The 26,990-nt window shown below is 48.9% G+C and overlaps 2 protein-coding genes across 2 annotated transcripts; both read left to right on the forward strand.

Moving 5' to 3' along the window:
* Nucleotides 1-611: 611 nt before the first annotated feature.
* On the forward strand, nt 612-4,849 carry LOC123585997 (T-cell surface glycoprotein CD1b-like). Its single transcript, XM_045454796.1, has 6 exons — nt 612-1,445; nt 1,694-1,960; nt 2,536-2,814; nt 3,026-3,304; nt 3,546-3,639; nt 4,548-4,849. Exons 1-6 carry the CDS (start codon nt 1,385-1,387, stop codon nt 4,564-4,566), a joined length of 999 nt encoding a protein of 332 aa, XP_045310752.1. The 5' UTR covers nt 612-1,384; the 3' UTR covers nt 4,567-4,849.
* Nucleotides 4,850-17,884: 13,035 nt separating this feature from the next.
* On the forward strand, nt 17,885-21,654 carry LOC123586010 (T-cell surface glycoprotein CD1e, membrane-associated-like). The gene is made up of 6 exons (XM_045454816.1): nt 17,885-18,295; nt 18,563-18,859; nt 19,500-19,778; nt 19,996-20,274; nt 20,690-20,783; nt 20,908-21,654. Exons 1-6 carry the CDS (start codon nt 18,058-18,060, stop codon nt 21,080-21,082), a joined length of 1,362 nt encoding a protein of 453 aa, XP_045310772.1. The 5' UTR covers nt 17,885-18,057; the 3' UTR covers nt 21,083-21,654.
* Nucleotides 21,655-26,990: the final 5,336 nt, after the last annotated feature.

Raw genomic sequence — 26,990 nt, forward strand, 5'->3', positions numbered from 1 at the left:
AGGGCATTCGCAGAGAAGACAGGGGATGACAACTCAGGACCCAGATCTTGGAACTTTTGGTGAAAAGTGACAAGCTCCTTGCTCACCTAGCAATCGTTTATTTGCTGTCGGAAGGGCCGAAAGGTGGAGTGAGGCTGTGAGATGCTGCGAGAGGAGAAGGACGATCTCTGGCCTGGGACCCTCTACAAAAATCTGTCTCTGAGACTGAAGCTACACACAGGAGACTCCCCAGGTTCTCCTGGGCTCAAGAAGATTTGTTACTCTATATTTTTTTCGCTAAATAATTTTTTTAAATATAATTTCTTATCAAGTTGGTTTCCATGCAGAAGCTTTGTTACTCTATTTTTTTAACTAAATAATTTTTTTAGGGGCGCCTGGGTGGCACAGTCGGTTAAGCGTCCGACTTCAGCCAGGTCACGATCTCGCGGTCCGTGAGTTCGAGCCCCGCGTCGGGCTCTGGGCTGATGGCTCAGAGCCTGGAGCCTGTTTCCGATTCTGTGTCTCCCTCTCTCTCTGCCCCTCCCCCGTTCATGCTCTGTCTCTCTCTGTCCCAAAAATAAAATAAACGTTGAAAAAAAAAATTTTTTTTTAAAATATAACTTCTTGTCAAGTTGGTTTCCATGCAGAAGATTTGTTACTCTAAACTCCAAAGCCTGAGCGCCACCGAAAAGAAGGTCACGTGCCAGTAGAAAGTGTCATCTTTACCCATGAAAAATGGCTGTGGCATAAGACGAATTTGTTTGGATTCTTAAACGGCAGTATTTATCATACTTGATTCTGGGATTTGGGTTTGTGGCACTACAGCCCGGGTGGGGTTTTCAATGCTTTGCCTTGTTGTCAATGACTGTCAATATATATAGCACCCCAGAAATGAGAATGTGGGTGAGAGGGTCCAAACAAGGGGGGTGAGATGAGCCACAGGAACCACTGAGGACGCCGGGAGCAGTGACAGAATTGCAGAGCAGGGAGGCGGGACAAGGTCCAGCGGGGCAGTTAAACCCAAAGCATCCTTCTAGATTCAGGAGAGCCGGAGGAGTTATCCACCATTTCCCCCTTATTTAATGCCGTGGAAGGACCTGCGTGGGGAGGTGAAATGGCCCTTCAGAACCACATGGGGGTGGGGGTCTTCCGAGGTAAGAAGCAGAAAGGGAACTGGCCCGCGGGAGCCAAGGAGACAAGAAACCAGACGTCAGATCGGCTGGGGTGAAAACGAGCGGTGAGTGGGAGGCCCGGGGCTGCGGGAGGGGCGGCCCTTCTCTGCTGGGCAGCCTGAACCAGGAAGAGATCTGCCAGGTGGGAGACAGAGGAAGTCACCTCTGAGCGAAACTGCTGAGCCAGAGCCAGAAGAGCGGCTCTGAGAGGCAGCAGCTGGGTCCCCGGGGAGATGCTGCTTCCGTGGCTCCTGTGGCTTGTGGTCCTCTGCCCGGGGGGCGGCAGCGAGGCAGGTGGGCGACTGGCCAGCACCAGGAGGGGCTGTGGATAAAGCCCCGGAGGGTCGGGTGATCCTAGCACCACTGCTCCCCCCATCCGGAGGTGGGGTGGGCGCCCAAGGCCTTGGGGGCAAAGGTCTCGGGCTCTGTGTCGCTCCTCAGACTCCGGGTTCCTTTTCTCTGGATCTTTCCAAGTTTCATTCTTTCGTTGTCCCCGGCTTCTCCCTTTCTGCTCACTTTTCTTAACCTTCTGTCGCCCACAGCCTTTCAAGGGCCCACCTCTTACCACGTCATCCAGATCTCGTCCTTTGCCAACAGCAGCTGGGCGCAGAACCAAGGCTCAGGATGGCTGGGTGACTTACAGCTCCAAAGCTGGGACAGCAATGCGGGCAGGGCGGTTTTCCTGAAGCCCTGGTCCAAGGGCAACTTCAGTGAGGAGGAAGTGACCGGGCTGGAGGAGGTGTTCCAAGTCTACCTCAACGGGTTCATCCTGGAAGTACAGGACCATGCCCATGAGTTCCAGATGGAATGTGAGTCCAGGCCTCTCATCGAGGGAGGTTCTCAATGACTTGTCTCTCTCCTGTTGTAGGCCACTACTGCCTCTGACCTTGCCCCTCCTTCCCTCGGTGCCCAGCTGCACCCACAAGCTGGCCTGGAGTAGCCACAGCCTCTGATTCCACACCCCACAGAGCGTTCACACGCTCTGCTGACGGGTGAAGGTCCCCTTTGCAACATCTCCTGGTTGGTTTGGGTATAACTTGCATCTCTCACACCCCAAGCAAGAAGCCCCACTTCCCTGCCCTGATGCTTGAGCCATCTTTACCTGCAATCCCTCTCCTCGAGCCTCCTGCCTCCTCCCTGGCACTCTTCCCGTTCACCCTGCCCAGCTGCCCCCCTTTCCCTGTTCACACACACACCATCACAACTGCCTCACCACCGATGGTGACACGTGTGCTTCTCCCTGGTCCTAAGCTCTCCGAGACCCTGGCTCATCCTTTTACGCCTCACACCTTTTGCCCCACCCGAATCGCAAATCCCAGGTTCTTCTCCCGTCTCTCTCTTGGGTGCGGCTTAATAACCGTTTCTCTGTTTTCCTTCTTTCCAGATCCCTTTGAGATCCAGGGGATAGCAGGCTGTAGTCTGCATTCCGGTGGGGGCACAGTGAGCTTCCTGCGGGGAGCGTTAGGAGGAGTGGACTTTCTGAGCGTCAAGAATTACTCCTGTGTGCCCGCCCCGGAGGGTGGAAGCCGGGCACAGCGCATCTGCGCGCTCATCCATCAGTACGCGGGCATCCGGGACATCGCGGGGAAGCTTCTCTTTGAAACCTGCCCTCAGTATCTCCTGGGCGTCCTCGATGTGGGGAAGGCAGAACTGCAGAGAGAAGGTTAGTCCTGTCCCCCCCACTGAGGCTTTTCTGTTTCACCTGCTCCCACTTTCTTTAAGTTCAGGAGTAGGATGTATCCAAGAGAGGGGCTTAATCAATAAATTATCTGGTTTCCAAAGGAGGAGAAAGGGCCACCGTCCAAACTTGAGTTTCCAAATCCCTCTAGACTAGAGTCATAATCCATCGCTCTCCCTGTTCCTTCCTGCCCCAGTGAAGCCCGAGGCCTGGCTGTCCAGTGGCCCCAGTCCCGGTCCTGGCCGTCTGCTCCTTGTGTGCCATGTGTCCGGCTTCTACCCGAAGCCAGTGTGGGTGACGTGGATGCGGGGTGAGCAGGAGCAGCCGGGCACCCGACGCGGCGACGTCCTGCCCCACGCTGACGGGACGTGGTATCTTCGGGTGACCCTGGACGTGGCGGCCGGGGAGGCGGCCGGCCTGTCTTGCCGAGTGAGGCACAGCAGTCTAGGAGGCCGGGACATGGTCCTCCACTGGGGTGAGAAAGGGCTGGTGCCCCACAGGGCACGGACAAGAGGGTCCTCAGGCATAGAGGGAGGCACTGGCCGGGGGTGGGGCTTGATCCATGACCAGGAGGGAGAGGGAAGGAGGGACACGGCGAGGGAGGCATGGAGGGCTTGAGCATCAGGAGCACGTGACCATCAAGTAGGCAAAGGAAGGTCAGGAGAATCAGAGAATGGGTTTTCAAGGGACATCCTGTGTCCTTCCCCCCTTTTCAGGAAACCCCGTCTCCATCGGCTTGATATCTTTGGCGATAATAGTGCCCTTGTGCATCCTTTCGACAGTTCCTACATTGTGGTTTTTGAGGCGCCGGTGAGTTTTTACTTTTAGTCTTTCTTTTCTGTGCATCTGTCCGTCCTCCCATTTTATTGATTTACACATTAGCCTCAGTTCTTTTCCACCAGACCCTCCCCTTTCTCCCCAGTCCCATCTCCTTTATGTAAATCCATTGTTTAAGTTGTGGTGAAATGTGCACGACACAAAACCTGCCTTCTTGGGACGCCGGGAGAGGGAGGGTGGTGGTCAGTGGGTTGGCGTCCGACTGCGCCTCAGGTCAGGATCCCACAGGTCTTGGGTTCGAGCCCCGGGTCGGGCTCTGTGCCGACAGCTCAGAGCCTGGAGCCTGCTTCCGAATCTGTGTCTCCCTCTCTCTCTGCCCCTCCCCTACTTGCTCTCTCTCTCTCTCTCTTAAAAATAAATAAACATTAAGAAAAAATTTTTTAAAAATCTGCCTTCTTCACCATCTCCAAATGCACAGCTTAGAATGTACGAAGTGTGCTCGCGTTTTTGTGCAAGCAATTTCTAGAGCTCTTTTCACCTTGAAAAATGAAACCGCTACCCAATGAACAAGCCCTTCTCAGCGCCTGCTCCCCAGGCCCGGGCAAACACCATTTTGTGCTGTGTCTCTATGAATTTGGTGACTCTGGGGACCTCACCTAAGTGAAGTCATTAGTCGTTGTTCTTTTGTAACTGGCTTCTTTCTCTCAATACAACACCCTCACGGTTCATGCGTGTGGTTGCACGCGTCAGAATTTCCTTCCTCTTCAAGGCTGAGGAATGATGTTCTGGGGCATGAACAGGACACATTCTGTTTGTCATTCATCTGTCGACAGACATGGGGGTTGATGTCACGTTCTGGCTACTGGTGAACAATGTGGCTATGAACATGCGAGTGTGAGTACCTCTCACGTAGAGCTAAGTTTTGGTTGTGTTCTTCATAGGTCGTATCAGAGTATCTAATGGACTCCTCTTCCATTTGGAATAAACGCTCAGAAGCCCAGAAGCTCAAGTTGTCAGCCTGGGAGATGATCGTGTCATATTTCAGCAAATAATCCTCTTGGTTGGTCACATCAGAGTTCCCGTAGGATGCGAGATAAATCACTATTCATAACTGGCAGACAAATATAGAAAACCACAAATTTATTATGAGATGGTGTCAATAGAACGATTCACCCTGATCTCCTACGTGTGAGACGTGGGAAAGAATGTGTTTCAGAATAAATGACACGTGGTATACCCCTTACTGGTGACGTCCCTTTGGTTTCCTATTATAAAACTTTTTTTCTGCTTCTGCTGAAATGTCATTTGCCAAAGGAAGCTAACTACAATTATGCTGGGATCATCGTATTTGCAGAGATGCTGAGCATGTTTAACACCGTTTCTCTGTCTCCACCTGGATGACTTTCTAACCCTCGAGGTCCAGCTGGGACGTCTCTTCCTCTAGGAAGCTTTCCTTAGCAGTAGAGTGGAAATGACCCTCCCTTGTCCGGTGTCATGCAGTGACCTACTCCACTCTGTGCCCACAACATTGAGTTATTTTTGGTTTTCTTCCCCCTTTACTTGTGAGTTCTTTGGGAGAAGGGCTTGCTCTAGATGGATCTCTGGCATGATCTCTTCTGTGCCTACACATTTGCTCAGTAAGAATGGTCTGAGTGGATATAACTGCCACGTTGATGGTATTTTCCCCATGCTTGTCCCCAACCCCTTAGTTAATATTCTAGATTTCCCTCTTTCTAAGATATTTCTCACTGAGCAATCCTCTCATCTGCGCCGAAGCCTTCTAGAGAAAACCCCTTGCTCCCTTGCTGTGACTATAGCCCACTGGCAAAGCTTCATCTGGACAGGATCCTGCTCCTCGATTTTCCAGTGAGAATGATTAGGCAGGATGGGGGGGGGGGGAGGGTAATAGCACAGAGGGGCTGTTAAATATTCATGCAAAACGATCAAGAGGGCTTTTTAAAAATACCTGCGCTGTCACAATTTAGTCATATTTCTATTTACTTTTATATTTACTCATTCTTTTGCTTATTCCATAGTTTTCAAGAAACTCCATTAAGAAAAAGATTAAACTCATTTTGATTAAAACAGCAGGAGGAGGAGGGGGAGATTTTGAGGATATTTTTATTTTATCATGTTTATTTATTTTTTAAATGTTTATTTTTTCTTGAGAGAGAGAGAGAGAGAGAGCATGAGCAGGGAAGGGGCAGAGAGAGAGGGACAGAGGAGTCAAAGCGCAAGCCAGATGCAGGGCTCCAATGCATGAACTGTGAGAGCATGACCTGAGCTGAAGTCAGACACTCAACTGACTGAGCCACCCAGGTGCCCCGAGGATATTAAAAAAAAAAAAAATGTTTATTTATTGATTTACTTTGAGATAGAGGGCGTGAGTGGGGTGGGTGGAGAGGGAGAGAGAGAGAATTCCAAGCAGGCTCTGAGCTGTCAGTGCAGAGACCCACATGAGGCTCGATCTCATGAACTGCAAGATCATGACCTGAGCTGAAATCAAGAGTCAGATGCTCAACAGGTTGGGCCACCCAGGTGCCCCAAGGATATATATATATACATATTTTTTTTAGGACTTTGGGAGGGGAGGTCAGAGCAAGCAGAGACCTTGGCGAAGTGGAAGGTACTGGAAGCAATTCTCCCATATGGAAATGTTAGGACAATACAAACTTTAGGATTGAACAAAGATAGGAAATGGCTGAGGTATATAGCTTTCTCTCCTCTCCTTTAGCACAACTGGTTACTTCTCCAGAATGCGTTAAACCTTACCTCACCTTAGAGCAGAGGCACCTTCAGCTATCACCCAGGGCCCTGATGCATGTGTTTTTGGTGTGGACTGTGAATCAGCAGCAGGAATAGTGCCTATGAGCTTGTTAGGCAAAAGAGGTTCTCAGACCCACCCTAAATCTATTGAATCAGCAAAGCCAGGAATGGGAACCAGATTATCTGTATTTTCAACAAGCCTTTCTGGTTATTCTGGTGTATATATTTAAGTTTGAAAAATCCTTCTCTAAAGGTTTCTCAACCTTTGCACTATTGACATTTTGGGCCAGATAATTCTTTGTTATGGAGGGTTGTCCTGTGCACGGTGGGACTTTTAGTACCATCTCTGGCCTCTACCGGGTAGATGCCAGTAAAAAATCCCCAGTTTTAATGACCAAATGCATCTTCAGACATTGCCAAATGACTCCTATGGGGCAAAACTGACTATAGATGAGAACCGAGGTCTAAGATAATGAATGCAATTTCATCCCCCTGCTTAGTTAGAATAATTGGTTCATAGTGTGTATGTGACCTAATTTCATCCAATCCAACTGAAGCCTGAGTTTCTGTTTAGTGGTTGAGCGAAGAGGGGCTCTCTCTTTGTCTGGATGGTACGTTGCCTTCAAAGCTCAAGGTTGCAATGGAGTTTTCTTCCCAAAGTTAGGCTGGCCCAGCGTTGAAGTTCACAAATAAAACTGAACAATGAAAACAGGGCCAAAGACCAGATCAGCTGTGCCTGCAGATTGACCTCCCTCTGGGTATGACACCTGTAGGAGAAGACAATGGTCTCGAATGCTGGGTTTACCTCCCAGGACTTCTTTCCTTTCATGGATCATAGTCTTTCCATGCCTCACTGTCTTGAGAGTTCTCAGATGTCTTTAAATAGATTATATTTTTCAAAATCCGTCTTATGAGCTGTTCTTACGAGCAGGGTAATTTTCCCTAAACAATATAACTCATCATTGTCAGTGTTATTCTAGAAGTCAATAAAATTGGTTAGGATTGGCCTTGAAAGAACAAAGATTTAGTAATCAGGGAGGCAAATGGAAACTGATTGATTCATGACATGAGCACATTTGGGGGAGACATTATTGTTTTCTCAAGCTGCAGAGATCATCCTTGATGATGATTGTGATGGTGATGGCGATGATGATGATGGTGATGGTGACAGTGATGGTGATGGTGGTGATGGTGATGGTGATGATGATAATGGTGATGATGGTGATGATGATGATGATGATGGTGATGATGGCGATGGTGATGATGGCGATGGTGATGATGGTGATGATGGTGATGATGATGATGATGATGGTGATGATGGCGATGGTGATGATGGCGATGGTGATGATGGTGATGATGGCGATCATGATGATAATGATGGTGATGTTGATGTTGATGTTGATGATGATGATGGTGATGATGGCGATGGTGGTGATGATGATGGTGATGATGATGGTGATCGTGATGATGATGGTGATGATGGTGATGGTTTTGGTGATGATGATGATGGTGATGATGGTGATCGTGATGATGATGGTGATGATGGTGATGGTTTTGGTGATGATGATGATGGTGATGATGGTGATGGTTTTGGTGATGATGATGATGGTGATGATGGTGATGGTGATGATGATGATGATGGTGATCATGATGATAATGATGGTGATGTTGATGGCGATGATGATGATGGTGATGATGGCGATGGTGATGATGATGATGATGGTGATCATGATGATAATGATGGTCATGTTGATGGTGATGATGATGATGATGGTGATGATGGCGATGGTGGTGATGATGATGGTGATGATGATGGTGATCGTGATGATGGTGATGGTTTTGGTGATGATGATAATGGTGATGGTGATGATGATGATGATGGTGATGATGGTGACGGTGGTGATGGTGGTGATGATCATGATCATGATCAAGATGGTCCTGATAATTTTTATTGTTTCATGTGTGCTTTTTGCCCCCCACATTCCTCATTTAATCCTTACAATAGCCCCATGAGGGCAGTAATGTAATTGTTCTCATTTCACGTGTGGATGCTGTAATTCACGGAATTGTGCAATTTGTTCACGTTACATCCACACAGAGCAAGATGGCCTAATAATTCTCTTGTTTCAATTCTTTTTTTTTAATGACTCTTGGGGAAAAGATGAACTTACAACATGTTTAATGTAGGATTGGAATAAGGATAGAGATGGTTCTAGAGCTTTAATCACTCTCAGTTTGGGAAGGTGGTTTACAAGGGAAAGTATGGAAATGGATAACAGAGACAGGAATGGTCACTGACATGGGTAGGAGAAGAGGTGATAGCAGGTCTTAAAAATCCTAGTGAAACCCAGGGTGTCTGGGTGGCTCAGTCAGTCAAGCATCCAACTCTTGGTTTCAGCTCAGGCCATGATCTCATGGTTCATGAATTTGAGCCCTACTTTGGACTCTGCACTGGCAGCATGGAGTCTGTTTGGGATTGTCTCTCTCTCTCTCTCTCTGCCCCTCCCCACTCATGCTCTGTCTTTAAAAATAAACAAATAAACATTGAAAAATTCCTGGTGAAACCCAAAGTGCAAAATAAATATGCACAAGGCCCAGAAACATAACAAGTTATGAATAAAATTTTAAATGGGAGAAAAGGGATGCATCTTCCTTCCAGAAGAATTCCAAATTATCTATGTAGATATTTCCTTTCCAGAAGGTGGGGCTTGGTTCCCTGCCCTGGAACGTGGGCTGGACTCACTTCCAATGGACAGAGTGTGGACGGTAAAAGAGTAACTTTACAGTGGAAAAACCTGGCAGATGACCTCAGTCAAGTGATCAACGTGAACATTACCAGTCACAAGTCATGTTGATAGCACATTCCTCTAAGATCACGTGAAGACAAGGGCATGCCGCCTCTGTGGTAGTCTTCCTTCAAACCCACAAACCCAAACTGGTCACGAGAAAAACTTCCAATATTCCCAAAGTGAGGGAAATTCTACAAAATCTGACCAGTACTTTTCAAAATCATCAAAGTCGTGAAAACAAGACCAGTCTGAGAAGACTAAGGAGATGTGACATTGAATGCAGTGTGGCTCCCTGGATTGAAACTTTGAACAGAAAATAGAAATTAGTGGGAAACTTGGTGAAATCTGAGTAAATCTGTCCTTTATTAATTGGGAAATTAATTAGGTTAATTTCTTAGTTTAGGCAAATTTACCACAGTTACGTAAGATGCTCATTTTAGAGGAAAACAGGTAAAAGATATATAGGAACACTCCATATGATCTTTACACCTTTTCATTAAATCTGAAATTATTCTGAAATAAAACATTAAAGAAAGTTCTAGTACAGTCTTAGGAAAGCCCTGAGAAATCCAGAGTTCAGTTCCTAAAGTATATTCACTGATAAGATGTCTTACACAAGTGTAAGTGTAAGTGTCTCATGAAATAGCACTTGCTTGGAGAGTGTATATACTCTGGGTTATGAAAACTAAGAACAACTGAAAAAAAATTTCCTAAAACATGACCAGTAAAAAGAAACATTTAAATTAGAAATAGATGGACAACACATTGAATTAATTGGAACAAAAACCACACAAGTTGAACTTCAGTATTAAACCTGTTATTCAAGTATTTTGTCATTGGAGGGGTGCCTGAGTGGCTCAGTCAGTTGAGTGTCCAGCTCTTGATTTTGGTTTATGTCATGCTCTTACAGTCGTGAGATCAAGCCCTGCATCAAGCTTTGTGCTGAGTGTGAAACCTAAGATTATCTCTCTCTGTCCTTGCCCCCCACTAACATGCTCTCTTTCTCTTTCTCTCTAAAATATAAATAAATAGGGGCGCCTGGGTGGCTCAACTGGTCAAGCATCTAACTTCAGCTCAGATCACGACCTTGTGGATTGTGAGTTTGAGCCCCGCATAGGGCTCTCAGTGCAGAGCCCACTGCGGATCCTCTGTCGCCCTCTCTCTCTACCCCTCCCTGCTCTCTCTTGCTCTCAAAAGTGAAAAAACATTAAACAAAACCCACTAAAACAGGGGCACCTGGGTGGCTCAGTCGGTTAAACGTCCAACTTTGGCTCAGGTCGTGATCTCATGGTTTGTGAGTTTGAGCCCGCGTCGGGCTCTGTGCTGATGGCTCGGGGGCCTGGACCCTGCTTCGGATTGTGTCTCCCTCTCTCTCTGCCCCTCCCCAACTTGTGCTCTGTCTCTCTATGTCTCTCAAAAAAATAAATAAATGTAAAATAAAATGAAATAGCACTAAAACAATAAAAATAAAAAAAAATAAGAATAAATAAATGAATGAAATTTTGTCATTGGAAGTGTTCATGAGCCTACTGAGAAGTATCAGTTGTCCTGGCTGGAGATGGTCAGAGAAGCAGGAACGAAAGCAGGGTCGTGAAAAACCAGCTTTATGCAATGGTCACTCTGTCTTCTACTCTACTTGACTAACTGTGCAGGGGGTGAAGAAACAGTCATCGTTAGCTATAGAGTATGAGATATCATGAACTTAGTGGTGGGGATGGAGAAATATAGGATGTTGTGGTGATGAATCCTACAGACTCCTTAAATGAAGCACTGTGGTTACTGACTAAATTTGGGTGATGTGGGGGGGGGGTGTCTGGAGCCAACAGCCAAGAAAGAATTCTTGAAGATGTCTTTGGAGCAGAAAGGTGATTTTATTAAAGTACAGGGACAGGACCCTTGGGCAGAAAGAGCTGCACTGGGGTTGTGAAGAGTGACTGGTTATATACTGTGGAGTTGGGGGAGGGAGAGGCCAAAGGGAAGCCTCCAGAAGGACTTTATTCTGCTAAAGAGGACTCATAGGATGCCAGGGGCCTTGCTATTATCAGGCTAAGGTTGTTTTCCCTCTAGGAAGGCATTAATATTACGACAGTAGGGGCTTCCTGGAGGAATGTTACGTTCTGCATTTGCCACAAGTATTTGTCAATGGGCTGCAGGTCAGAAGGAAATTTAACTTCACCTGCCATTTCCTTCTAGCCTTTGTTCCCACATCACTATGGAGGGGAGGGGGATGTTGGGGCTCTAGGAAACCGAGTCTATAAGTTCCAGGAGATTAGGCTATTGATAAGATTGCCTTTTTCTTGTTATTTACTAAGACATTTGCAAACGGATGGAGTCTCCTGCATGACTGTGATGTCTGTCAGTTAACCATTTGTTTTCTTTCCTCTCCTTTGTTCTTGGGCAGCTGGGAGTGCCCGAGGAATGTCACGTGTCTCCCACCTAACGGGGAGGGTGTGCTAGCGCGTGCTTTGCCTTCAGCCTGCCTTATGGTCCCTCGTCAGTTCCCATGCCTGTCTTCAGGGGGCTCCAGTTTGGGCTGAACAGTGGCAGGACTCAGGATTCAGATGTGACGGGAAGGTCTGGTTGTTCTGTGAGCTGGACACCTTTGAATCATCGAAAGCCATAGCGACGTGGATAAAAACTGCAAAATCTTACTTTGTACTTTAGACCCTAAAACTGCACTTTCCAGAGTGAAATCAGATAACGTGGCATCCTAGATAGCACAGAGCAGAACACGGCCATTGTGAAAGTAGTTCTATTAGAGACCACTGCTGTAAGATGCGCTTGGCATAACCTAAGACCTCTTAAGATGCGTCAATAGAATGCAACTGAAAGTGCGGAGAAAGACAGATTTCCATTTGAAGCGAGCACTTGGAGGGCCTCACGGTGTACTGTCCTTTGGAGCGTGTGAGCCCAGTTCGTGTCAATGGCCACCACTGTCTTGGCGCATGACAGGTGGTGGCCGAGGGAGACGGGGCTGAGGAGCTTGCACCCAGGTTTTCAAAATGTGGGGGCTACACGGACACATTGGTGAGCTCACAGAAAATCGCCACCCTGCTCTTGGGAGACCTGAAGGCACGGCACCAAGAGGTAAGGGCAGTGATCTGAGCCATGTGGATGAATACGGCCAGGGTCCTTTTCATGTCCTTTTAACTGCGGTTACCTGAGACAATGTTGGCTTCCTCAGTTCACGTGAATGGAATTGCTATCGAGGGGACTCTCTTTGACAAAGAAGCAGACTCAGACAGAAAATGTCCCTGGGCTTTAGAATTCGATTAGGGAGGAAAAGAGCCGTAAGCTATAAACCTCCTGGAAATTAGCCATCGGAAGGAGCTGGCTAGCTGTGTGGGCAGCTAGAAGATTAAGCGTTTGCTGATACCTTATAGGTAAAGAAGGCTCAGGAAAGGCTTAGCTAAGTGACCATCTAGGGCAGTCTGCACCCTGGTCCACCTTCCTCTTGTAGCTGGGACGGAAAGGCAGCCCCTCAGGATGGAAAGATGAGATTTTGTTACACAAAACTGTGGGTGGCGACAGACATCAGTAAGGATTGATGTTATTTTATATTTTCTGTTAACGTTTTCTTAAGTTTGCATTGCTGATTCCAAAATCACTGAAGTTGTAAATCAGACTTCTTTGCAGGAAAAACAGGAAGGTCATCAGACGTTGGCAGAGTTTCCAGAGTAGATTTAACATTTCCACAAATGTATTCCCAAATACTATTTTAAATCAATTCTAGGTGATTCCCGCTGCTGCCCTCCAACCATTTTCTTACTTAGGAAGATTAATTTGTCTAGAATGTTTCAGTTTGGGCAAGAAGGTTAACAAAAGGGATCTGGGAGTTTGAGGGACAGACAGAAGTGTAGGAGGGGAAATTTCTTCTTAAGAGGGACCTGGCCCCAAACAGTAAGTGTTTTTAGTCAAAAACTGTGGTTACACACTAAGGAAATTTTGTCAAGCGAGGAGGAAATAATTATACCATCTTATGTAGCCCCAAAATAAAATTAATGTTAGATATTTTTCCTGCGGAACTTATCTCCTGCATGATTTCAATTTAGAGGAAATCTCCTTGATAGTTTTGTTAACTGTTGTTGGATTGCTAACAGGAATTTACTTCTATGCTCGGTCCATTGCTGTGACTTGTGGATTTGGTAACCCTCAAATTGCAGACTGGTTTGTGGTTATTTTCACCCATGTAATTGATGAGGTTCTGGAGTGGTGGTGGGGCCCCGAGCTGAGGGCCAACAAAGAATTCCTGAGCTGTCCGTGGTGCCAAAAAGGTGATTTTATTAAAGTACGGGGACAGGACCCCTGGGCGGGAAGGGCTGCACTGGGGTTGTGAGGAGTGAGTAGTTACCTACTATGGAGTTGGGGGAAAGAAAGGCCAAAGGGAGGCCTCCAGAAGGACCTTCATCCGCTAAAGAGGACTCTTACGATGCCCGGGGCCTTGCTGTGGTCAAGCTAAGGTTGGTTTCCCTCTAGTGAAGCATCAACATTAAGACCAGAGGGGGTTCCTGGAGAAATGTTACCCTCTGCATTTGCTAGGGCTGCAGGTCCTAAAGAAATTTAATTTCGCCTGCCATTTCCTTCTTGTCTTTGTTCCCCACAACACTATGGAGGGGAGGGTGATGTTGGGGCTCCAGGGAACTGAGTCTGTAAGTTCTTGGAGATTTAGCTATTGATACGATCGCCTTTTTCTTGTAATTTACTAAGATATTTGTGAACTGATGGAGACTCCTGTCCCCCATGACTGTGGCCTCTGTCAGCTAACCATTTTCCCCCCTTTCCTTTGTTCTTGGGCAGCTGGGAGAGCCTGAGGAATGTCACAAATCCCTCCTGGGGGTGGGGGGGCGGCTAGCTTGTGCTTTGCCCTCAGCTTGCCTTATGCTCCCTCATCATAACTGTGAGTTCCAGTGGGATATTGAAATTGTTTTATCTCTAACTTATTTTTGCTTCATTTTACTTTGTAAGTGATCCTAAAATCCCTCCAATTAGTACAGTTACTCATAACACGGGTGGTTGGCATGTCATTCTAACCTCTCAGAGGTAGATTTATTTGTATGAGTCTTTTTATTCACACTAAACTCTACCAGGACAAGGAGGTGATAACTTGCTTTCCTGCTCTTTTTTTATTTTTAATTTTTTTAAATGTTTACCTTTGAGAGAGAGAGAGAGAGGGAGAGAGAGTGAGCAGGGGAGTGGCAGAGAGAGGGGGAGACACAGAATCTGAAGCAGGCTCCAGAGAGAGAGGTGGGGGAGAGAGTGAGCAGGGGAGTGGCAGAGAGAGGGGAGACACAGAATCTGAAGCAGGCTCCAGGCTCCGAGCTTTCAGCATAGAGCTCGATGTGGGGCTCGAACCCAGGAAGTGTGAGATCTTGACCTGAGCCAAAGTCGGCCGCTTGACCGATTGAGCCACCCAGGCACCCCGAGACTTAAAAGATCTTCTAAGACACAGATAATAACACTCATTAAATTTAACTTCAAGATATAATTTGAAAGAGGGACAGATTTCTAGACATCTACCTACACCTCTTTGGATGGTGGCACATGGTCAGCAGGTTTTGTGAGGTCCGAAACCGCCCCGTGCAACAAGGCACACGCTGTGAGCCACCCCAGCACCTGCATCCCGAGCCTCAGTCTCCACGTGCCCCAGACTGAACTGTCCACCTCCACACGGTCCGTCACACCTGCGTCGTCTGCCTTCGTGAATGGCACTATCTCCCTCCTCCCAATCACATCCCCGGTTCGGTTAATCCTGTCACCCCCAGGCTATCTCTATTATCCCCACGCCTCTCCATACTCACTCTTCCTGCCTGTGTTCAGGTCACTGACATCGTCTGCCATCGTGGTGGCCTCAGGCCCTGATACACTCTCCTGTGACTCTCATTGGGGTTTAGGGAATTTTCCTAAATGCCATTCAACCACATCCCTGTCACATTCAAAATCCTTCCCTTGCTGGAGAAACAAGACAGATTTTCAGTGAGGCACACGTCATAGGGGCTTACCAACCAACGACTGCTGGCTTGGCTCCTTTTGCCCTTTGGTGCCCAAGCTGTAGTACCCACCTGTCTCATGGAACACGTTTCTATACATCTGTGTTGACGCTAACTTTCTAGTATGTGCTACTGTGTGGTAAGGCAAATACGCTCTTCATTACTATTTAGCAGAAATATGTAGGCTCTTACACTTAAAAAAACTTTTTTTTTTAATGTTTATTTTATTTTTGAGAGAGAGAGACACACACACACACACACAGAGTGTGAGTGGGGGAGGGTCAGAGAGAGAGGGAGACACAGAATCCGAAGCAGGCTCCGGGCTCCGAGCTGTCAGCACAGAGCCCGAGGTGGGGCTCGAACTCACAAACTGTGAAATCATGACCTGAGCCGAAGTTGGCCGTTTAATCGATTGAGCCACCCAGGTGCCCCTAGGAGCTTACATTTTTATTTTTTAAGATAAAATGTATTAAAATTTGTTTAATGTCTATTTATTTTGGTGGGGCGGTGGGGGGTGGGGGAGACGGAGGGGCAGAGAGAGTGAGAGAAAGAGAATCCCAATGCAGGACTCAAACTCACGAACCGTGAGATCATGACCTGAGCCGAAAGCAAGGGTGGGACACTTACCCGGCTAAGCCACCCAGACGCCCCTATGATAAAATTTAAATAAACTTGTCAGATCCACCTGACTTTCCGTAGAACGAGGAGGCTGCTACTCAGATTACACCCCACCAATTTCCACTTTGCTGCGTTTGTGATGCAACAGATCCTCGGGGTTCTTGAAAGAACAAAGGAGCTGCTGATGGGGGGTCTAGTTACCCTTGTCCCCGAAGGGCTTGTGCGGTGCCCCTGCGCCTCCCCGGGCGGACATGTGGCTCTGCTAAGAGAGCAGGTCCTGGGTCACTGTCCTACGACCAAGTGCTTCTCCAGCAGGAAGGCTCAAGAAAGCTGGTGTTAGGAATTCTCTGTCAAGTACGACCAAGTCCTGTGTTTGTTACCACATTTTACAGACACATTCTTCCGGGTGTGTTGTGTTTCTTCCGCGTGTGTCTTAGGCTCGGCACGTTGAACCCCTTTCTCTTGCTTTCTTTTTCGAAGGACTTTCAAGTTTCTCTTTGGAAGCTGGGCCTTTTCACCATTTTCCAGCATGATAATGGATTTATGTGTCTTCTCCTTACATACATTTTTTCAACATTTTAAGTGTCTCGGGACTAGGAGCTAAGAGTTTGTGCTCCCTGCCACTCGATGCAATCTAGTTTCCCATAAATGTCATGATTTCCCCAACTTTTCTGACTCCATTTTGCATTGTGCTCTTGGCCAATAAGATATGATTTGAAATAAGCCTGCTTCTCTCTTTCTTTTCATCTCTCTGTCCCGGTTCTGGTGAGGTAATATGGAACTCGGTCCTTTGATTATTACCAACTTTTTTTCTGAAATATTCCACGGAGGTGTTAAGTTTTGCAATCATGTTTTAAGCAATTATTTAAAGTTCAGTATATATTTTTAACACACTCTGACACTGGTATGTCTTGCATGATTTCTTGGGTTTTCCATTCAGGTTGATTGTGGTTTCACTCAGACAACTGGTTTTATGAAAGGAGTATGTGGCATATTTTTTGCGTTTTTGAGTGTTCAAATGTGGGTTAATTTTGGCCTTGTCAGAGAATGGTAATTTACCTGAGTAAAAAAACCTTATGGGTGATCTTATTACCTCAGAGTTCTGAAGTATTTCCCCGTGGCCTTGCACGTGACGTATCTGAAGCCAGGACGATTCTTCTATGAAGGTAGCGAGCATTTTGTCTGAAACTTTGCCAGATTTTTCTTCACCCTTAGAATTCAGAAATAATACCGGGATGAAAGGGGTGTGTGTGGGGGGGCCTTTTCCAATCATTGGCGGCTATTCTCTGGTCCTCTCTATAAGAAAAGTAGAGCTTTTAGGTTGTGTTTGTTTTGTTTCCTCCAAAGGACTTCTATCTCCAACATCTTTGTGCCTGGCACATTTCTTGGCCCCAGCTGGGCTCTGACACAAAGTCAGTTGGCGAATATAGGAAAACCAAACAGAGGAACAGAATTCCAACTGCCTCCAGGCTGCCCCAGCAAGCATCAATGCAGGCAACAAAAACAGAGACCGCACACAGTAGTCAGTTCTCCCAGTAACACGCCAGGCCCCTAGCGTTCCTTCCCTGCTCTCGTCAGACTCCTCCCAGGGATCACCAGTGCTCCCAGGCCATGAGCTGAGAGCCCTTCACACCCAGAGTGAGGCTTGCCACAGACCTGTAGACTAATCTGGAGTGTGGGAGGGCTCCAAGGCCCCTGTGTGTTCCCTCCAGACCCACTCACTCCCCAGTGCCAGGGCAAGCCCACCCTCAGACCCCCGTCAACAGCCACCGATGGTCTGATGGCAGAAGCCGAGCACGAGGGCCTTCTCTTGGGTTATTGGGTCGCCTGCATGGGCACTGATGCCCCTCTTCACGGTGGTGGTACAGCTGCACCCGAGGTGCCCTGTGTCTTCTGACAGTGGCTTGAGAAGAGCAGAAGGTGGAGACAGAAAGGGAGAGCGGGCAGGGCAGCAAGAGGGGCGAGAGCAGACTGGAGAGGGGAAACCGGGGTTCGTAGAAGATGGGGGTCGGGGGTCATGAAGAGGGAGAAGCTGCAGCTGCAGGACAAGGGGCCGAAGGCCACGGCCGCTCAGATCACCTGCCATGCCCTCTCTCCACGGGGGTGGGTGGGGGGCGGGGTGACACAGAGAACCCAAGTGTGGACTGGGTTTCTGCAAGGCCAGAAAGGTCTACGTTCTCCAGCGGGACCACAGGCTGCAGCCTGGAGTCCTGTGACGGTGGCTGTGCCCAGGGGTGGGGAACTCGGGGAGAAAAATCTGGAAGCCAGAGAGTGGCAGAGAGGGAGGGGAAATGAGAGCCCCGTGGGCCCACGGTGGGGAGGCGGGAGGGTTTCTCAGACAGGGAAGTGGGCAGAGGGTGAGGGTTGCCTGTGCGGGCGGCAGGGGAAGTCAGATGAAGGCAGGAGGGCCTGGAGGGCAGCACCATCCGTGTCCTGCTGAGGCATCCTTCTCCTGCCGTGCCGCAATGCTGCTCCCGCTGCTCCTGACTTTCCAGGGACTTCTTCTCCACCGTGCAGCAGGCACCGGGGGTAGGAAGGGCCCTGGGAAGACCCCGGGGGCCGGGGGCTGCAGGGTGACCTTCTGGGGGGCCCCGCGGGTGGGGCCTGTGCTCCCGCAAGATGCCCTGGGCGTCCGCGCGCCAGTCTGGCTCCTGACACCTTCTCTTGCCCCACCTCGCTCTCTCCTTCTGGTTTTGGGGAGGGCTGGCTGGCCCGGGGAGCGGCTGGGGTAAGGGAGTGCGTGCCATCCGTGCAACGGTCTCCATCCCTCCCCCCCGTCCCCATCCCCATCCCCAGCATCCCAGGCCCCACATCCCCCTGGTCCGGCCGCAGAGGAGCCGCTGTCCTTCCACGTACTCCAGGCCTCCTCGTTTGCCAACCACAGCTGGGCACACTCGCAGGGCTCGGGCTGGCTGGGCGACGTGCAGACGCACGGTTGGGACACATCCTTGGACACCATCCGCTTCCTGTGGCCCTGGTCGCGGGGGAACTTCAGCACCCAGGAGCTGAACAACCTCCAGAGCCTGTTCCGGCTCTACTTCCACGGCTTCACCATTGAGGTTCAGGCCTTTGCACACGAGTTCCAGTTTGAATGTGAGTTCGGGGTTCCCAGCTGGGATCTGCCTCGAGGCTCCGGCCCCCTTGCAGAGGGGCTCCGACCTCCTCCGACCTTCCAGACTTGTTCCCTATCCCTGCCCCCTCCCCCCGGGGGTGGGGGGGGGCTCACGCTCTCCCTTCCGTGCCCCCCCACCGTATGCCCCTGACGCCTTGCAAGGACACAGCCCGTCCCACCACCGCACACGCCTTTGCGTTCTGGTTCCTTGGATGGCTGTCTCCTTGTGATCTTCTGCCCTACACCCCTCCCATCCCCACCCCCACCCCTCACCCCCCAACCTCAGAAGACTTTCCCAGTCGGAACTCTGCCCTCTTTTCTCTCTGGCCTGAGAGTCCACCAGGCCCGGGTGTATCTAACCCCTTCCGAGTGAGCCCTCCCAGCCCAGCCCCCAACTTCCAGCACCTTCCCATCAGGCACCTGCACGTTCGTCATTCCTCAAGACCTTCTCACCTTCACGTTTTCTTCCCACAACTGCCTTCCCTTCCCTGACCCAACTCCAGTGTGCTGTGTGATTCCCTAGCAGATTCCCCTTCCCTTGAACCCTTTACTTCTAGACGGCTTACGCTTCCTCCCCGGGACGCTTTCCACATAGATTCTGTCCTCCTTGTCCACCCCCAGACCCCTTCGAGCTCCAGGTGTTAGCTGGCTGTACATGGCGCGCTGGGAAGCCCTCGGGAAGCTTCTTCAACGGGGCCTATCAAGGCTCAGACTTCCTGAGTTTCCAAGGAAACTCCTGGCAGCCATCTCCGGGAGCGGGGAGTCGGGCTCAGAAGGTCTGTGCTGTGCTCAACCGCTACCGAGATATTAAGGAGATCGTGCTGAGCCTTCTCAGCCACACCTGCCCCCGGTTTCTGGCGGGAATCCTTGAAGCAGGGAAGTCCGAGCTGGGACGACAAGGTGAGCATCCCCAGGGCTTAGAGCTTCCTATGGGACCTTGCACTCTTTACTGTCCCTTCGAAACGTATGACAAGAGGCGAGAGAGTGGGCTCTGTGGGTTTCAGGTTGTTTCCCAGATGAGAGAAGGAAGTGATCAATCCACCTGCTATGACCACTGAGTCGCTCAGCTCAGTCCCAGATGCCCCCTAAGATCCACATCTCCTTATCTTGTCTCTAGTGAAGCCCGAGGTCTGGCTGTCCACCGGCCCCAGTCCCGGTCCTGGCCGTCTGCTCCTTGTGTGCCATGTGTCCGGCTTCCACCCGAAGCCCGTGTGGGTCATGTGGATGCGGGGTGACCAGGAGCAACGGGGCACCCGGCGAGGCGACGTCCTGCCCTACGCTGACGACACGTGGTATCTTCGGGTGACCCTGGACGTGGCGGCCGGGCAGGCGGCCGGCCTGTCTTGCCGAGTCAAGCACAGCAGCCTAGGAGGCCAGGACATAATCATCCACTGGGGTGAGAAGGAGCCGGGGCCTGGCTGGGAAGTGACAGTCGTCCCCGGGTCCTGGGGCCGCTGAGTGAGGTGCTTGGGAGACAGGTGGGGGTGCCACGCACAAGAGAACAGAAGCAGGAGGATGGATCCAAACACGGGCAGGGAAAGGCTGCTGTCAAATTCCAAGCAAAATGGAAGTAGAGAATTCGAGGCGCTAACGAGACACAGAAGGACCTGGCGATTTGGGGGAAGAGATGTGGCAGGACGATGGGGGCACAGACGTAGGAGGAGCTGAGTTGAGAGCTCCAGAAAACGCAGAGGGAAGTTTCAGGAAGGACCGTGCCCCCGCGGCCCCGTGGAATGAGTGGCATCCACGGTGGCCGCTGCATAGAGAACCTCGAGGCCTGCGACTGACGTCCTTGTTTTACCCCCAACGAGGTGGAGAATGGGCCCCGTTGACACTGACGAGTCTCGCCGTGCTGGTCACCCTGCTCCTGCTGGCGGTCCTGTGCTCCTGGCTTAAAAAGCTCAGGTGAACCTCTTCTTCTCTTGCCGTCTGGTCCCCTTCTTGTCAACCCATTCTTCTTGCCCCCATCCTCCCCTCTTTCTCTCGGATTTCCCTTCATCGGGATCAGTACCCTCTTCCTGTCCTACAGCTCAAATGGGAAAGGCGCGGCGCCCGGTGAACCCAGTCCTGACTCCGCCGCAGCGGCCAGCGCCCGGGGACCCGGAACTTCTGGACGCCAGCTCCACGTGCCCCGGGAATCCTGGATCAAGAACAGACTTTTCAAGAAACTGGAAGCAAGCCTCAACCCGCTCTGGCAACGTTAGCTTTCCCTCCCCCAGAAAACCCGTTTCTGCTGCTTCTTACGCACAGTTCATACCTATAAACAAAGCGTAACTTTGATTAAAAAAAGGCTAATTGTGGCGGGCGTCTTGACCCCTTCACAAATCTTTATTTTGTTTTACGTTTTGCTTTTTCCCGTCTGCCGGCAATACCTTTTTCTGCATCGGCCGTGTCTTCATTGCTTTGGATTCTTCAAACTCTAATTCAGAAGCTTCTTCCTCATGGAAGTTTCCCTAGATCGCCCAATTGAAAGATCTTCCAAGATTGGAAAGATGGACCCAAATACGTTCATCTCTTCCTGCTCTGAACAGTGATTACTGAGGCTTTTGCTTTTCTGTGTGTGTGTGTGTTTTTTTTTTCTCAGTTGCTTGAAAGCAGGATACAGGTGTTTGTACTGGTACCTGTGACCAAAATTCAGGGCCTGCTCCGTGGGCGTTGCAGTCTTGAAACCCTTAGTAAAACTTGGAGAGACTGTGCTTTCATTTTGTACTGGCCCCACAAATCATGTAGCTGGTTTAGAGCAAGATGTTTGTCAGTAAATGTTGATTGAAATGAATCCGTTGTCAAGTTGAATGATGCTTTCTTAATCTATTCCCCTTTGACATCACTGCATCGCCTGGCCGTGTTCTTATTAAAACGCCTTCTGTCTCCCTGTGTCTCGCACCAAAGCTGAGGGAGGCAGGCGAGGGCTCCAGACTTCACAGTGATTGGGGTGTCTGTGCGTCTTCAGAGATTTTTCAAGAAAATAATAACACAGGAGATGTCTCCCGTCAGAATGAGGGCGGGGCTGGCCTGCGGTTCCCATTTCTCGGAGACCGTGTTGTGACTACGTGTGTCTTCGTGTTGTATGTACCCAGGGAAGAAATTCCTACTTTGAGTGGTTGGTCAGTAAGAGGACATGGGGACCGAGGATGGGCAGAGCCAAGGTAGAAAAGGAAGAGAGTGATCAGACACTACATGTTTAGTTTTCTTTATTAGTTTGGTTTATAATTATTGTCATCGTTATTTACAGTTTTCCCCTCACTTTTTAAAATACGGATTTAAAAAAAAAATTTTTTTTAACGTTTATTTATTTTGGGGACAGAGAGAGACAGAGCATGAATGGGGGAGGGACAGAGAGAGACGGAGACACAGAATCGGAAGCAGGCTCCAGGCTCTGAGCCATCAGCCCAGAGCCCGACGTGGGGCTCGAACTCACGGTCTGTGAGATTGTGACCTGAGCTGAAGTCGGACGCTTAACCAACTGAGCCACCCAGGCGCCCCTAAAATACGGATTTTAAAATTGTCTACCTCCTTTGAGACCCCTGTGGCCGAGCCCGTTGGGATGCGGGAAGCTGTTCAGGCACTGAGTTCACGCAGATGTCCGGCCGGCCGACACCTTCCCGTAGGTAATTGAGCAGATTGTGCAGATTTCTTAGTGGACACGTGTCTCTCTTTATATGGGGGCATTTTCAAGTTAAGAGACAGGGTTCTGTGACCCTGTGCCCAGGCTGTACTCTTACCCATGAACAAGGTCTCAGGGTCAGGCCATCACCTTCTGCATCGCATGCTCAGACGGCTTATACACCAAGTGTCTGGGGAGGAAGGCAGAATTTCACAGGGCTATTTTGAGCCCTCTGTGATGAACTTCAAGTTTCCCTCACATGGCAGAAGGCCATAGGCGGTGGCCTCTATTGAAACGAAGAGGCTCATGTAAGGACTTGTCAGTTTCTAGCTCAAGTGCACGGTGCAAATAAATATACAGTAAAACCTTGGATTGCTGGTGACTTGTTCCACAAGGTGAGCAAACATTTCTGATAAAGTTTAACTTGATAAAAGAGTGATGTCTTGCAATATGAATAGTACAGGACGCCACAACGTCACATGATTACAACTGAGCCATTGGTTCTTGAAATTCACTTTGATATACAAGTGCTTTGGATTACAAGCATGTTTCTGGAACATATTATGCTCTCAAACCGAGGTCTTACTGTATTTCCGATGTTTCCTATCTGGGAGGACTACTCCCCACTACTCTAATTTTGTGGTCACAATAATTCTTCAACTCCTATGATGCCTCGAGCTAACTTGCCTGGCCTCTCACCCAATCTTCACCCAACTGTGTGTTGTGCCTCCGTGACACATTTCTTCTTTCTGTCCTTCCCTTGAGCCGAGCTTTTTCTCAGCCCAAGGCCATTATAGTTACTCTTTCCTCCACCCGGGACATTCTTCATTCACCGTGATCTCCTACGGATGATTTTGGGACAGCTGTTGGCTCTGAGCTCGAGCATCGCCTTCATGGAGAGGACTTCTGCGGTCAGTGTGGTCAAGGCGGCCACTCTATCTCCATCACATTCTAGTTGAACGTCCTTTATTTGTTTTGAATACTGGAGTTGGCTGCAATTCTCTCATTTGCTTTTAGGTACTTAGTATCCTTTCCATCTAAAATGTGAGCACTGTGACGTCATGCGTATTATCTGTCTTGATCACACGTGTGTCACAATGCCTAGATTGTAGCTAGACATATAGTGGGCGACTAAAACTATTTTTGTTGAGTGAACAAATGGTATAAACTTTGGCTTTCCAGGAAACATCTTAGAGACGCCAGTTCCCTATTTCGGCCCTAGGTTTTCAGGAACTGACATGTTTCCATTGTGCTGGTGTCGCTGAAGGATGCAGATTGATCATTGATATTGTGCAAATTGATATCGTGGTAAGATATATTACATATTGTGGCAATACGGTCACTGGCAGCTCTTTCTTTCAGGTTATTGTCTTTATAAGTGTGGCTAGACCCTAAAAATGCCGATAGAAAGGAAGGAAGGAAGGAAGGAGGAGACATCAGTAAATCTGGTCAGAGTCCTTTATACTGTAGGCAAAGACCCCCGTTAACCACAAAGGTTTGCTCTGGGTTTCTCTGCTGCTGAATTGTAGTGAGGCTGAGGGAATCTCTTAGGGAAGGATGATTGTGGAGCACAGCAATTTTCAGGAAACTCTGGGTTCCTGAACATCATACCCTAACATGTCCTCGCTCTACTTCTCACAAGATACTGTAGTTGAGAAGTGAGTGTATATTTGGGTGAGGCACAAGATATACCCCCAAAGAAGATGGATCTGGGCCACCTATACACATGCATCCTCTTCCCCCAAATTGGCATAAGTGGGTTCAAAGAGGGCCCTGAGGGTATATGACCACGAGGCCAGAAATGCCAGGAATTAGGGAAGTTTTAAGGATTGGTTCAGGAGGTTGTCAGAAAATCTCTGTGTCATCCCTGTGGTGTAGACCTTTGGGCTGGGTAGTTTAATAGAATATAAGCTACAGGGTGAGGATCTAGTTAGTATCCAAGACCAAAGTGTGCCACTAAATCACCCCAGATGAGAGTTGTCACCTAGTACTGTTAACCATGTCATTCTGGCTGAAACCCTGGAACATAAGCTTATTTCTATAAAGGGCCAGGGTGGTGTTTTCAACAGTTCAGGATAACACTTTCCATCCTGTGAGCTATGAAACCAGGAAGGAAATCTGCTTTGCTGTTGGTACAAACCCAGAGCTCACTGTATTCTGTTATGCACACAAATGCAGTAGAAACACTAGGTGATCTTTTGAAAAAAGAAAATGAAGGTGCTACTCTGGGTTGTTACTGACTTCTCCAGAAGTGGTAGCGATCGTTGGAGCTTCAGTAGGACGGGAGGGATCGGTACATGCTGGGCCAGGCCTGGCAGAGCTCAGGAGTCATATGCCCTTGGCCAACCGTGACTGAGAGGATGCCTGTCTGCCGTCTTTCACCCAATGCATGGAGAAAGCTCAGCATGTGCACCACTTGATTAGGTGGAGTGAGGTAAAGTGGGACAGAGATCCAGGCTCCAAGAATATCCCCTGTGGGGGAAGAAAGATATTTGTGCCCAACCTGCTTTGGAGCCTGTGTTCAGGGGGAGAGGCCATGTTGAAGGCTTCTTCGGGTTACCCACAGGAGGGACCTATAGATATTGGGGACTTGGACTTTGCCCCTAAGGAATTAAAATTCGTTTATGATCTTTTCTTTGTTGACTCCTCTCCCTCTCTCACTTTCTTCTGTAAATGGGCCCGTCATTTGTTGGTTCCTAAGATCTAAACTTTCTTCTCTTTGCCTCATCATTGTTCCTGAACAGTGAGGCAGCAAAACCTTCTTTATGACTTCTCTTACATTCCATTCCCCTTTCCATGACCCTGGTCCAAGTGTGAACAAAATGTAATGGAAGTTAACACTCCCGTTGTTGATAATGTGATAATGACCGCACACTGACCATAAGCTCAATTCTTACAGCGAATAGGAGAAGTAGCTATTTTATGGAATGGTTAAAACTGATTGAAAAATAATAAACATTTAAATGGATCCTGCTGGAGAGAAGACACTCTCCTACATGCTTTATACATATTAACTCACGCGATCCTCACGACAGTTCTCAGGTAGGCACCATCGTTCCCATTTCGCTTTATTTTGTTATCATTTTGTAACGTTTACTTATTTATTTTTGAGCAAGAGAGAGAGAGTGGGGGCTGGGGCTGGGGGACAGAGAGAGAAAGAGGGAGACAGAGGATCCAAAGCAGGCTCTGCACCATCAGTGGAGAGCCTGATGCGGGGCTCACACTCATGAGCCATGATATCATGACCTGAGCCAAAGCCGGGCATTTAACCACCTGAGCCACCCAGGTGTCCCCATTCTTCCCATTTTATAGGGGAGGAGACAAAGGTCACATAACTAGTAAGCATTGTAAGTTCTGCTCCCAAACCCATGCTTAAACACTATACTCCACATTCAACAAATAATTATTGGAAGCCTACTTCATGATAGGTAATGACATACAGCAGAGACACAGGGTCTCTTACACATAGAACATACATGACAGTGGAGGGCTGGGAGGCAGACAGTAAGAGAATAAAAATACTTCATGGGAGACAGCAACATCTAGTAGGATCCCAGACTGATTTGGGGAAGGAAATCAAAGAGGAAAATGGGCTACTATTGCAAAGATGGTGGACAGAATGGGCCGCTCTGAGAAGGTGGCTTTGGGGAGAAGACCTAAAACAGGAACAAGAACCATGCCACGCAGTGTCTGGGAGGACCACGTTCATTCCAAGCAAAGGAACAAGACGAAAGCAGGGTTGTACTGGCTGTGTTCTGGAAACTCCCACATGGCTGGCTACGATGGAATAAATAGGGGAACATGGCAGGAGGTGAGGCCCGTGAGTTGGGGTCAGATCATAAAGGGGCCTCACAGGCCACTCCACCGGGACTGAAAGTCGTCGGAGAGTTCAGAATGAATGAAGAGCAGCTATTCGGTAAAGGGAGATGAACTTGTAAGCACAGGTGGTGTGTGGCCTCGACATTGGATGACTGCAAAATGGCGCCCACTTGCGTGCCCACTCACAGCAGTGACCCTGGTCTGCGTGTCTGCGCTGGCACTAATTGAAAGTGTGCCTCACCCATGCTCACAAACTGTTGTTCAGCATTGCTTGCCAAGTGGCACCAAGCCAGTTGCCCTCTCCAGTTCACGCCCCCCATTGGCTAACTGTCTGTGGCCCACGGGGTTGCTTGGAACAGCTTTGGGACTTCCACCGCTGCTGGTACCCAATGCCTCCAACCAGTTGTCAGGTGCCTGTACAGAGGGGTGTTCCACGTGGAGGCAAGGGCGATGACTCCCTCCCAGTTCTTTGTCTCAGCTGATAGTTCCAAATTGGCTACTTACATCATCGCAGCGAAGGAAATCGTATAGGTTACTGGGGATTCGCATAAACTCAGTGTGAACTCAGTACGTTCGAAGACGTAGAAAGTATTCTTAATCTCTATCACAATAAAACTATTGCCCATGTATTAGTAGTGACATCGTTGCTTACCACTGAAATGCCATATGTGCCTCAGAACCCATTTTTA

This window comes from Leopardus geoffroyi, chromosome C3 (assembly GCF_018350155.1).
Source record: "Leopardus geoffroyi isolate Oge1 chromosome C3, O.geoffroyi_Oge1_pat1.0, whole genome shotgun sequence".
Taxonomy (NCBI): Eukaryota; Metazoa; Chordata; class Mammalia; order Carnivora; family Felidae; genus Leopardus; species Leopardus geoffroyi.